Below are 14,471 nucleotides of genomic sequence, written 5' to 3' on the forward strand. Positions count from 1 at the left end.
ATAAAAAGAGAGAAAGATAGCATCAGTATTCAGGGAGCTGTGGGACAATAGGAAGTGTCTTAAACTACTTAGAGGTAAGTATGACAGACAACATGTGGACTTACACTTGAAATCTACAAAGAAACTGCTGGGAGAAATTGACTGAAGAGAGATAATACTGTTTATGGATCAGAAGACATATCGTTGAGATGTCAACTCTCCCATATGAATCAGGACATTCAAAGAAATCCTAACCAAAATCCCAGTGGGTTTATTTTAGAAATTGATTGGCTAATTCTAAAATGGACATGGAAATGCAAAGAACCTAGAAGGGCCAAAATTAACTTTGGAAAAGTAGGAGAGAGCTGGAAAGCTTATGTTGCCTGTCTCCAAGATTTACAAAGGCAGAAATCAAGACTGTGCAGCATTGTCATTAAGATAAACAGACTAGAGGGTCAAAAAATAGATCCACACTGGCCACCCGATTTTCAATAAAGGTACAAAAGAAATTCAGGGGAAAAAGAACAGTCTTTTAAACACGTGGTGTTGGGAACAACAGGGTATCCTTACAAAAAAACTGAACTGGAAAAAGAATTAACAAGGATGCCGGGAGTGTCTATCTTGACATGGGTAGTGGTTACAAAAGCAAAAATTGTCATATACTTAATATGTGTGCACTTTGCTATATATATATACCCTAAAAATGGAGACAGTAAAGTTATAAGTTTAACACATAGAGTATGATATCATACTCATTTTTTTTTTATTATTTCTATCTATCCATCCAACATTTAATACAGAGAGACACACAGAGAAAGGGAGACAGAGAGAGATCTGAAATTAGGTTCAGCTAATACTAGTGATGGTAACTTAAGGAAAATAAAGTTTGGACTCATATTTTTTTACTTTCATCTGCAGTTTTCTGCATTTCCATTGTTTGATTACTTTACAATGAATATATACCATTTTTATAACAATGCAATGATTTTTAAAAGCTTAAAGAAAATTTATTAACAATGGTTAATTCTAGGTGAAGAGAATATGAGTAATTTATATGTCTCTATCATTTTCTATATTTTTAATCCCCCCAGTTAAATATTTATACAATTACAAAGATATAATATCATTTTTGTTATGCTAAAAATATGTTAACTTTGTTATAACTACAACCATGTACATGGACAGGATCTACATGAAAACCTTAAAAACAAAAACAGTATTTTGAGAAATGGGAGTTTTAGATGATGTTTCTCTTTGATTATTTTTTTTTAACAAGTTTGTGTGATACAATTTTTATAAACGAAAATGGGAAAAGTTGCGATGACAAGCAGGCATAAAAAGAGAACAGAAAGCACAGAACGTTGGTGAAGACCTCACATATATACAACAATGGAGAAGATCGTCTTTTCAACAAATGGTGTGAGAACTGAACATTGACCACAAAAATCAGTCTAGACAGAGATCTTATAGCTTTCACAAAAATTAACTCAAAATGAATATGAGATCTAAATATCAAACACCTAGAAGTCAGCAAAGAAGAAAACTGAGATGACCTTGGGTACAGCAATGACTTTTTAGCTACATCAAAGACATGATCCATGAAAGAAACAAGTGACAGCTGGATTTTACTAAGAAAAACTTCTGCTGATCATATCACCCAACATTAAACAGCCTGGATGGGAGAGGAGGTTGGAGAAGGGTGGTGGTGGTGGTGTAGTTGCTCAGTCCTGTCCAACTCTTGTGACCAAATGGACTGTGACCCACCAGGCTCCTCTGTCCACAGGATTTTCCAGGCAAGAATACTGGAGTGGGTTGCCTCCACTCCAGGAAGATCCTCCTCCAGGGGATCTTCAAAACCCAGGGATCGAATCTAGGTCTCCCACATTGCAGATGGATTCTTTACCATTTGAGACACCAGGGAAGCTCAAGAATACTAGAGTGGATTGCCAAGCCCTCCTCCAGGGGATCTTCCCAACCCAGGGATCAAACCCAGGTCTCCCGGCATTGCAGGCGGATTCTTTACCGCTGAGCCACAGTGAAGCCGACAATCTCCAGGACTCTGCTCCAATGGCCTTTCCTGCCAGAATTTGTGTCATGGACCTCAAAGCTGTTTGTTCAAAGCTCTAAACCAAAACGTGGACTCCTGCAACAAAGTGTACTTTGAATTAAATACAGGGCTGACCAAAATACTCTGAAGAGGAAGGGGCTTTAACAGGCGTCTACAATAAACGATTTTCTAAGTTTGTGGAATTCCAACTTCTGTGAAGACATAAAAGTTGATGACAATGTGCTCCTTTTACTGCCTTCAGACCTCCTTGCCATCTGTAAGCAGTGTCTGTCCACAAAAGCTCTGCTCTGAGGTTTCAAGGAGGTCTCCTCCAGTCACAGCTGAAGTTTGTCTTCCCAATTAAGCCAGCTATTAAAGGCTAACTTATAAAGAGAAGAGAGTCAACACTTAATTGGGAAGTAAATCACCTAACAGTAAGTGGTAGACACATTTCCCAATTAAAAATCTGACAAGACCTCACAAAAATAAAATAGCATCTCCAAAATGCCATCTTGCTTATTTCCCATTTAGAAAGGCTGCCTGCCCCAACTTCACACCAAGCAAAAGGTTAGGGGGGGAAAGATCAATAGAAAAGTAGAAAATGCTGTGTCTGCGTGTGTCCGTAAAACTGTCCAAATTGTACATCAGCAGGTAATCAGGTCCACCAGATTACTTTCATTTTAAAGGGTCAGGGGCAAGACTTAAAACCAAAAGCTGTGGTTAACAGCAGCTTCCAAAATCAATCCTGAACACGATGTCTCATCAAAGCCCCACCTCACGAAAGAACCACCTCTTTTGTTAAACCCCCGAGTCCACTCTCTGAATCATCCGGCCGTCCTGAAATGGCTTTATTCAGTATTTTGTAAATGGTTAAGAATTGCACTTATGAGTCTCAAAGCACTTAAATAACCCATCCACCAAATGTAACCCCTCCATTACAATTACACTATATTTTTTTACATCATTTTGACTTTTAAATGCCTTAAAGTGATGCACTATCACACTAGCAAAATAGTCACCATTTAATTACTTGGTAAATCCCATGGACAGAGGAGCCTGGTAGGCTACAGTTCATGGGGTCGCAGAGTCGGACACGACTGAGCGACTTCACTTTTCTTTCATGGCTGCAAACAGTGATGAGGCTTGGGTATTCCCCATGTGTACTCTGACACTGTCCTCAGGTCAAAGCCTCATCCACCTACAGTCTTTTTCCAGTTAAAAGATGCTTCTAACAATAAATGGTGTTCCAACTAATAGGAATAGTATGAGAATATAAAGTGCTATGCTAATATTAATACATAATGGAGCACAGAAATGACACTTTTTACATATCTGAGAACTAAAGGAGAATTTTTAACATTCACTATTCAAAAAAGGAAAACAACTGCTCATTGATAGAAAAAGATAAAGCTAAACTAATCAAACTCTTCAAAGGACAATGGACTCTATCACTCACAAGCCATTTATTTTGTGACAACCTGACAGGTCCAAGGAAGCCTGCAAGAGAACTCGCATGTACCAGAGACATCTTCAGGGATGTTCAGATTTTATAAACATGAGTCTAAAATGGTTTTCCTTTCTGAGGCTTGTTGCCAAAGCAACCAGGAAAGCTACAGTCTTTAAGAGAGAATTGGAAAAGAGGTTAAGGATAAGAGGAGGTAATCAAAGTTTCATGTGAGGAATTTACAATCATGAATGCAATGTTGCAAGAAAAGTAACAGGAAGAATACAAATTGAACAGATAGACAAAGCAGCAACTTCAGAGTCACAGAACAATCTACTAACAAGACATATGAATCCTCCATTCTTTTTATTCCCATTATATTGATATATATGACATACAACATTGTAATTATTTAAGGTACACAACATAATGATTTGAGATATACGTATATTGCAAAATGATTATCCCAATACGTTAGCATCCATCACCACAAATCTTTCCTCGTGATGAGAACTTTTAAGAGCTACTCTCTTATCAACTACTTTCCTCTTTGCATTCTTCCCTCAATTACGCCCCCAAAACTCCCGCATCCCAAATACCAAAGTAAAACTACCATTTTCCTCTCATTCACTGCAATTATTTATGAAATGGAAACCACTGGCTGTTTTCAGAGCACATCAGGGAGGAAACAAGGAATTAGCAACACCCAAATTTTCACACCAACACCAAAATTTTCCTGTGACTCAGAGAAATGTTGAAATACTCTGAGACCAATAACATCCAGTCTTAAGGACCCTAAGTAACCATGAACCCCAATCCTTACTAACCTCGCCCAGGATGCTAGATCTGGATACTCCAATATAGCATGCTGGTAATAGATTATAATAAAGTAAAAATGTTATTCAAGTGATCTGAGGTGGCCAAGGATATGGAAGAAAAATGAGTTAACAATACACAACAGAAGTCAGAGTAAAAAATGTCCAGGTCCAAATCACGGTCGTAATGTGAAGGTAACAGAGAGAAACAAGCCACCAAATCATATCTTATAACACCCAGCAGGATATTCCCCCTGAAGAACATATAGGCACAGTCGACCAAAGGCAACATATGTTTCCAATCAGTATCAGTTTAAAAAAAAAAGCTTTAGTTTGATATAAAGGTTTTTTCAAATATAGGACATTTTGGGTAAATTTAAATGACCTTTAAGAAAACTTATATACAAAAAAAAAAAAAAAAAAAACAAATGAGCAAAGACTACAAAATCATAAATACATAACTGAGCAGGTACATTTGTATATACTGCTATCTTCCCTAATCCCGACTCCACTTTTGTTGAAAATAACTGCTCCTTCTCCTAGATTGCCAGCACATTTCATCTGTCTCATCTAGCCTTATGTCACATTGTTACTTACATATTTTATCCCTCAAGTAGTCTATACTCTCAAGGGTACCATCATGTCAAATTCATGTTTGCAAAACTCAGGGCATTCACTCATTCATTGAACAAATATTTACTAACTACATAGTAAGTGCCAGGCTCTGTACAACACACTGACACTAAACTTGTACTGTTTATATGAATGTTGACTATAAAGCAAAAATAAATAAATGAACAAGCTCAAAAAGGAATCCAAATAAATTCATGTATTATAGTTCCACAGGAGTAAAGCTGGGAAACTAAAAATATTCTACTTGGAGTTTTAGTATCATGATAAACATTTATACTACTTGTGTTTTGTCTTGGCAAGACTGGGTCCACAAGAAAACTGCATTTTCTCTGTATGACCTACCAAGTATATTACATATTTCCATACAGAGAAGAATTATCCTCTTAATCCTAAAGAAAATTTAGTAATAATGATTTCATATGTCACAATCTTACTTTCAGAGAGGCCTAAATACCCTTGAGATGGGTCTTTATCAGTCCATGAGTGGGTGGGCTGTTTTAAAATTTAGATCTGTTCATTCATTCAAATGCCTACTAACTACCAGATACTGTTGAGCCTAGGTTTTTAAAAGGTCATCAGAAGCCCTCCAAAACTTAACCGAAAGTTTAGTATAGGTGGGGGAAAGGGGGAGGGAGATGTTTCATTTTATTAAAAATACATGGGTTGAAATTCATATGCTAACAGCATAACGTGTCGTAATACATTTTGTTCAGCTTGCTTTTAGCCACTCCCTGTATCATCCTTAGCTGAATTTGAATGAATTATCCACCCTTACTAGAATTTACTTTAAGAAAAAGTGGCCCCTAGAAGGTCGACTACTTCTACCCCCACCATATACAGTCTGGGAAAATGATATGCAAAGAGGGTAACTTGAAATTTGTTTTGCTTTTTAAAGACTAGATCGGAACACGAAGGCAGAACAAAAATCAGCACGGATGTGTGCCTTCAAATCCACAACTCTTCTAACCAGCTCACGACAGGCTCTCGTATTTGAGGCTGAGCCATCCATGCACAGGTGGTTGGAGGTGTTCAACGTGTGAAAACAAAATCTGCAATTCGTGACAGAGGTCTCCGGACGTCAGGGCCTGACACCCAGAAGTCCAGGGAACAAGGTGCCTTCCACAGTGAGCGATGCTGAAGACAATCAATCAATACATGTATGAGTAAGTGAACACACCTGGCTTTCTCTACCAAACCCCAAAGACCGTGCTTTTAGGGCCCGGGGACCCTAGTGGAAAGCTCTGGCAGTAAATTAGATAAACACTGAGAGGCCAGGCTCCTCCCTCTGGCCCAACCCCAGAGAAAAAGTGAGAACTGCGGGGGCCCTTGGGAGGGGCTGGGGGGAGGCAAGGAGGGAAGGGAGGGGTCGGCAGGGTGGAACCCAGCTAACCCTTCTCCCTTCCAAAGCGGAAATCGAGCCGCTGCCCCCTGTCCCTGCCCCTGCCTCCTGCCTCCCTCACCTGATCACAGAGATGAGCAGCCCCGAGGGGTCTTTGCTTTTGCTGACTGTGCTTCTGTATTTCCCACCAGCTCCTTCTGCCGCCATCTTGGTGCAAGGGAGGGAGAGCGGGTGGGCTGGAAGGAACCAAGTGTAAACTCTGTAATTGACCTCTCTTTAGAGTGCACCAATGGGAGAAGTGAAGTCCAAAGTCACAGAACTGGATAACCCAATCGCTGAAGAGAGGAGGCGGGACGTAAGAAGTTAGTTTCAGGCCCCACGAGCTCTCTAAGCACTCTGGGAATTGTAGTTTCCTTCCGCGGTTCCAGGGCGCGCAGGAAAACTAAACCAGTTGCGATTTGGTGAAATCTTCTAATATCTTCATTTGTATTTATTCTGATCTTGAGTTTTTCCCCAGTTTTATTGTTTTTAGAATTTTATTAGTTTTTAAATCATATTTATCTGACGATGCCAAAGCGCGTACATGGGGTGTGTATTTCAGTAGGGTCTTGTGCTTGATGTCTGTATGACAAAGTTTTTACTTTAAACACAAGTAGTTTTTTAAAAATCCAATAAAATACGAAAATGGATAGATACAGAAATTCTTTTCTTTAGTATTATCTAAAACTAAATGCTTATGCATTAGTTTAATGTGTGAATTCAGTTATTTTATTTCCGGACAATTCTAAAAAATATGTAAGGAGTAACACACAAATGGATATTGATAAAGAAAACAGAAAAACCGGGAAACAAAACTGACCAGCTTCAGATTCCTTTTCTTCTCAAGCTAAATAAAATATAGTTGGCAATAATGCACAACTGTGCTTTATTAACATTTTTACTGGTAAGTTTTCATATGTCCTGCATCTGGCTCAACTGGCTTAGTCATAAATTCAGTAGATGAAATGAACAGAACAAGATTACCATAAGAATGGAAAGTGCATAAATTGAAGAGGGAAGGTAGTAAGTGAGCTGCTTAGTAGCAGTAGAGATTAAAGAACTTCAGAGATGAATAGAAAGCAGAGCTGGAGCTGTGAAATAGCGAGCGCAGAGCACCTCCACTACTTTGTTTAGGCAGGTATCAGCTGGCAGAGGTTCACAGTGATTTTATAAAATAACTTTCAGACACACCCACACACACATATACTTATGTTTTTTAGTGTTCATTACCTCTGGCTCAATAATTCCAGTTCTAGGGATTCTGATTCTAGAGAAATAGAGAGAGAGAACAAAATGTTAAATTTTTTAAAACAACATAGATGTATTAAGTAAATTATAGAACATCCACACAAGAATATAATATGTAGCCACTGGAAATCATAGTTTTAGTGGTTTTTAATGAAGAAAAGATGTTCGTGATGTACTTGCAAAAAGCAGGTTATAAAATTAAAGAATGCACGTATGTGAAAAGGGGTAATTGAGCCTAGTGCCTTAGGATGTGGGCAGTAAGAAGGGAAAAAAAAAAAAAACAGGATCACCTCAGTTGAAACAGAAAAAGCTTTAGATAGAATCGAAAAACGTTTTCATGATGAAACACTCAGAAAACTGGAAGTAGAAGGGAATTTATTCAATATGATAAAGGTTGTTTATTAAAAAAAATACAGCTAATGGTATCAATGGTCAAAAACTGAATGCTTTCAAGCTATGATCAGGTACAAGACAAAGATGCCCACTTTGCCACTTCTATTCAGTGAAGTAATGAAAAGTCTAGCCAAAACAATTAGGCAAGTAAAAAATAAAAGGCACTCAAATTAGAAAGGAAGAACTAAAACCATCTCTATGTGTAGACAACGTGGTTGACATATGGAAATCCTAAAGAATTTTTTTAAACTATTAGAGCTAATAAATTAATTCAGCAAGGCTGCAGGATGCAATATCAAAACAAAAATATCAATAGTATTTTTAGACACTAGCTATGAACAATCCAAAAAGGAAATTAACAAAACAATTCCATTTACAATAGCATCAAAAAAAGATAAAATATTTAACAATAAATTTAACCAAGGAGATGAAAGACTTAAACACTAAAAACTACAAAACTTTGCTGCAAGAAATTAAAGAAGATGTAAATAAATGGAAAGACATCCTATGAGCATGGGTTGGAAGAATTAATATCATTAATATGTCAATACTCCCTAAAGCTATCTACACATTCAGTGCAATCCTTATGAGAATTCCAATAGTCTTCTTGCAGCATTGGAAAACCTGATCCTAAAATTTAAATACAAGGAATTTACTGTATGGCAAGGAACCTCAAATAGCCAAGAAGAATCTTGAAAAAACTGTGGTATGGTATGTGGTATATCATTGAGATATCAACAAAATGTGCTGCGGCTGCTGCTGAGTCTCTTCAGTTGTGTCTGACTCTGTGCAACCCCATAGACAGCAGCCCACCAGGCTCCTCTGTCCCTGGGAGTCTCCAGGCAAGAATACTGGAGTGGGTTGCCATTTCCTTCTCTAATAACCAAATGTGACATATCAACATCCAATGGAATATTATTCAACCATAAATGGAAATGAAATACTAATGCATGCTACATCATTGATGAAACTTGAAAACAATATACTAAGTGAAAGAAGTCAGACACAAAAGTCTGCACAGTGTATGATTCCATTTATTAAAAAAAAAAAATACCTAGATTAAAGGATTTCATACAAACAGAAAGCAGATGCGTGATTCTCGGGGGTTGAGAGGTGGGAATGGAGAACGACTGCTTTATAGACACAGGGGTCCTTGTGATTCACTCCCAGCCCTTCACCTGTTTGTTAGATTATCTTAGTGTGTGCATGCTCAGTTGTCTCCGACTCTTTGCAGCCCCATGAACTGTAGTGCACCAGGCTCCTCTGTCCATGGGATTTTCCAGGCAAGCATGCTGGAGTGAGTTGGCATTTCCTCCTCCAAGGGATCTTCCCAGCCCAGGAATCAAACCGGAGTCTCCAGTGTCTTCTTACTTGCAGGCAGATTCTTTACCACTGCACCACCAGAGATGCAGACTGTCTTAGGTGAGTTACTTAATCTTTCTGGGCATGACTTTCCTTATCTATAAAGCATATGATGATAGAACTTCCATTAGACAATTATAGTAAAACTGTGACATATACATAATCAGCACCTCATAAATAGTACATGAACCATGAACTTCCAGATGTTCAAGCTGGATTTAGAAAAGGCAGAGGCACCAGAGATCAAAATGCCAACATCTGTTGTATCATCGAAAAAGCAAGAGAGTTCCAGAAAAACATCTATTTCTGCTTTATTGACTATGCCAAAGCCTTTGACTGTGTCAGTCCAGTTCAGTCGCTCCGTCGTGTCCGACTCTTTGCAACCCCGTGGACTGCAGCACGCCAGGCCTCCCTGTGCGTCACCAACTGCTGGAGTTTATTCAAACTCATGTCCATCGAGTCAGTGATGGCATCCAGCCATCTCATCCTCTGTCGTTCCCTTCTCCCCCGACCTTGAATCTTTCCCAGCGTCAGGGTCGTTTCATATGAGCCAGTTCTTCCCATCAGGTAGCCAAAGTATTGGAGTTTCAGCTTCAGCACCAGTCCTTCCAATGAATTCAGGACTGATTTCCTTTAGGAGGGACTGGTTGGATCTCCTTGCAGTCCAAGGGACGGACTCTCAAGAGTCTTCTCCAACACCACAGTTCAAAAGCATCAATTCCTCAGTGCTCAGCTTTCTTTATAGTCCAACTCTCACATCCATACATGACCACTGGAAAAACCATAGCTTTGAGTAGATGAACCTTTGTTGACAAAGTAATGTCTCTGCTTTTCAATATGCTGTCTAGGTTGGTCATAACTTTCCTTACAAGGAGTAAGTGTCTTTTAATTTCATGGCTGCAATCACCATCTGTAGTGACTTTGGAGCCCAGAAAAATAAAGTCAGCCACTGTTTCCACTGTTTCCCCATCTATTTGCCATGAAGTGATGGGACCGGATGCCATGACTGTGTAGATCACAATAAACTGTGGAAAATTCTGAAAGGAATGGGAATACCAGACTGCCTGACCTGCCTCTTGAGAAATCTGTATGCAGGTCACGAAGCAACAGTTAGAACTGGAAGTGGAACAACAGACTGCTTCCAAATAGGAAAAGGAGTATGTCAAGGCTGTATATTGTCACCATGCTTATTTAACTTATATGCAGAGTACATCATGAGAAATGCTGGGCTGGAAGAAGCACAAACTGGAATCAAGATTGCTGGGAGAAATATCAATAACCTCAGATATGCAGATGACACCACCCTTATGGCAGAAAGTAAAGAAGAACTAAAGAGCCCCTTGATGAAAGTAAAAGAGGAGAGTGAAAAAGTTGGTTTAAAACTCAACATTCAGAAAATGAAGATCATGGCATCTGGTCCCATTACTTCATGGCAAATAGATGGGGAAACAGTGGAAACAGTGACAGACTTTATTCTGGGGGGCTCCAAAATCACTGCAGATGGTGACTGCAGCCATGAAATTAAAAGACACTTACTCCTTGGAAGGAAAGTTATGACCAACATAGACAGCATATTAAAAAGTAGAGACATTACTTTGCCAACAAAGATCCACCTAGTCAAGGCTATGGTTTTTCCAGTAGTCAAGTATGGATGTGAGTTGGACTATAAAGAACTCTGAGTGCTGAAGAACTGATGCTTTTGAACTGTGGTGTTGGAGAAGACTCTTGACAGTCCCTTGGACTGCAAGGAGATCCAACCAGTCCATCCTAAAGGAAATCAGTCCTGAATATTCATTGGAAACTGAAATTCCAATACTTTGGTTACCTGATGTGAAGAACTGACTCATTTGAAAAGACCCTGATGCTGGGAAAGATTGAAGGCAGGAGGAGAAGGGGATGACAGAGGATGAGATGGTTGGATGGCATCACCGACTCAATGGACATGAGTTTGAGTAAACACTGGGAGTTGGTGATGGACAGGGAGGCCTGGCGTACCACAGTCCACAGGGTCGCAAAGAGTGGGACAAAACTGAGCGACTGAACTGAACTGGGTATTACAAAGTTGTTTTGAGGAGCAAGAAAAATGGAATTTTTCATTATTTTTAACACTTTACTGTGTTTTCCAAATTTTATCTGAATAGGCATTGCTTTTATAAGCAGAACTTATAAGGAAGAATTTGGAACAAAAAAAGAGCAAGAATTGGGTAAGCATCAAAAATGATGGGCTACTTTTGTCACCCTGTTTCCAATGTTTCCCCATCTATTTCCCATGAAGTGATGGGACCAGATGCCATGATCTTCATTTTCTGAATGTTGAGCTTTAAGCCAACTTTTTCACTCTCCTCTTTCACTTTCATCAAGAGGCTCTTTAGTTCCTCTTCACTTTCTGCCATAAGGGTGGTGTCATCTGCATATCTGAGGTTATTGATATTTCTCCCGGCAATCTTGATTCCAGCTTGTGTTTCTTCCAGTCCAGCATTTCTCATGATGTACTTTTCATAGAAGTTAAATAAGCAGGGTGACAATATACAGCCTTGACGTACTCCTTTTCCTATTTGGAACCAGTCTGTTGTTCCATGTCCAGTTCTAACTGTTGCTTCCTGACCTGCATACAGATTTCTCAAGAGGTAGGTCAGGTGGTCTGGTATTCCCATCTCTTTCAGAATTTTCCACAGTTTATTGTGATCCACCCAGTAAAAGGCTTTGGCATAGTCAATAAAGCAGAAATAGATGTTTTTCTGGAACTCTCTTCCTTTTTCCATGATCCAGCGGATGTTGGCAATTTGATCTCTGGTTCCTCTGCCTTTTCTAAAACCAGCTTGAACATCAGGAAGTTCACGGTTCACATATTGCTGAAGCCTGGCTTCGAGAATTTTGACCATTACTTTACTAGCATGTGAGATGAGTGCCTTTGTGTGGTAGTTTGAGCATTCTTTGGCATTGCTTTTCTTTGGGATTGGAATGAAAACTGACCTTTTCCAGTCCTGAGGCCACTGCTGAGTTTTCCAAATTTGCTGGCATATTGAGTGCAGCACTTTCACAGCATCATCTTTCAGGATTTGAAATAGCTCAGCTGGAATTCCATCACCTCCACTAGCTTTGTTCGTAGTGATACTTTCTAAGGCCCACTTGACTTCACATTCCAGGATGTCTGGCTCTAGATGAGTGATCACACCATCGTGATTATCTGGGTCATGAAGATCTTTTTTGTACAGTTCTTCTGTGTATTCTTGCCACCTCTTCTTAATATCTTCTGCTTCTGTTAGGTCCATACCATTTCTGTCCTTTATCAAGCCCATCTTTGCATGAAATGTTCCCTTGGTATCTCTAATTTTCTCGAAGAGATCTCTAGTCTTTCCCATTCTGTTGTTTCCCTCTATTTCTTTGCATTGATCTCTGAGGAAGGCTTTCTTATCTCTTCTTGCTATTCTTTGGAACTCTGCATTCAGATGCTTATATCTTTCCTTTACTCCTTTGCTTTTCGCTTCTCTTCTTTTCACAGCTATTTGTAAGGCCTCCCCAGACAGCCATTTTGCTTTTTTGCATTTCTTTTCCATGGGGATGGTCGCCAAAGAATTGATGCTTTTGAACTGTGGTGTTGGAGAAGACTCTTGAGAGTCTCTTGCACTCCAAGGAGATCAAATCCTAAAGGAGATCAGTCCTGAGTATTTATTGGAAGGACTGACGTTGAAGCTGAAACTCCGATACTTGGGCCACCTGATGCAAAAGACCCTGATGCTGGGAAACATTGAAGGTGGGAGGAGATGGGGACGACAGAGGGTGAGATGTTTGGATGGCATCACCAACTCAATGGACATGACATTGAGGAAACTCAGGGAGATAGTGATGGACAGAGACACCTGGTGTGCTGCAGTCCACAGGGTCGCAAAGAGTCTGATATTACTGAGGGACTGAAGTGAACTGAACTTGAAAGAAGAGGATGTCATGCTGTGTTGTGACTGACTGCCTTTAATGCTGAAAGAGACTACCTGAAGAGTATCATCACTAACCTAATTTCTAAAGAGAATACATACACATCTGTAAGACTAAGGTCATATGGGTAAACTTATGTATGTCATAGAATATTTGCAAAAAATAAATTTTAAATGTGTATTTAGGTAACATAAACATTGGAAGGAAAGTTATGACCAACCTTGATAGCATATTGAAAAGCGGAGACATTACTTTGCCAACAAAGGTCCGTCTAGTCAAGGCTATGGTTTTTCCTGTGGTCATGTATGGATGTGAGAGTTGGACTGTGAAGAAGGCTGAGTGATGAAGAATTGATGCTTTTGAACTGTGGTGTTGGAGAAGACTCTTGAGAGTCCCTTGGACTGCAAGGAGATCCAATCAGTCCATTCTGAAGGAGATCAGTCCTGGGATTTCTTTGGAAGGAATGATGCTAAAGCTGAAACTCCAGTACTTTGGCTACCTCATGCGAAGAGTTGACTCATTGGGAAAGACTCTGATGCTGGGAGGGATTGGGGGCAGGAGGAGAAGGGGATGACAGAGGATGAGATGGCTGGATGGCATCACCGACTCAGTGGACATGAGTTTGGGTGAACTCCGGGAGTTGGTGATGGACAGGGAGGCCTGGTGTGCTGCGATTCATGGGGTCGCAAAGAGTCGGACACGACCGAGCAACTGAACTGAACTGAACTTTCGTCACACACTGCAAATGCAATTACATGATAATTAAATCAACACACCCCAATTAAACCTTCATTCAATACATTGTTTTCACAGGAAACCTTTGTACCATTGTACTTTTCATCTTTAGGTGACAACCACACCCTTTCTCATTGCTTCTATCCTAGGGGATCTAAACTAATTCTAAACTTGCACTAAACTCTTAACATGGGGAAAAATTTAGGGGAAGGCACAGTGCGTCTGCTCATTTGTAACATTCAACCTTCAACGCAAATTTCCAAACTCACCAGGCTACTTGGACCAACTAAGGCTATGAACATCAAAGTGATTTGATGGCATGGTTAAGAATCCTCCTGCAATACAGGAGATGCAGAAAATCTGGTGTTAGATTCCTGGGTTGGGAAGATCCCCTAGAGGAGGAAATGGCAACCCACTCCAGTATTCTTGCCTGAAAGATCTCATGGACAGAGGGCTACAGTCCATGGGATCACAAAGAGTCGGACACGACTGAGCACCCACATG

General features: G+C 39.8%; 1 protein-coding gene across 6 annotated transcripts in view; it reads right to left on the reverse strand.

The window, feature by feature from the left end:
- The window catches only part of EXOC4 (exocyst complex component 4), an 802,504-nt gene extending 796,032 nt beyond the window's left edge, over positions 1–6,472 (reverse strand). For all 6 annotated transcript variants that reach the window (XM_086395578.1, XM_086395583.1, XM_086395585.1 and 3 more), the window contains exon 1: positions 6,379–6,472. In XM_086395578.1, the coding sequence (XP_086251704.1) occupies positions 6,379–6,464 (86 nt within the window). In that variant the 5' untranslated portion in view covers positions 6,465–6,472. The remainder of the gene's footprint in view (positions 1–6,378) is intronic.
- Between the last annotated feature and the right edge of the window lie 7,999 nt (positions 6,473–14,471).

This window comes from Bos grunniens, chromosome 4, assembly GCF_055505025.1.
Source record: "Bos grunniens cultivar Pamir isolate PY7600 chromosome 4, Bosgru_T2T1.0, whole genome shotgun sequence".
In the NCBI taxonomy this organism is placed as follows: domain Eukaryota; kingdom Metazoa; phylum Chordata; class Mammalia; order Artiodactyla; family Bovidae; genus Bos; species Bos grunniens.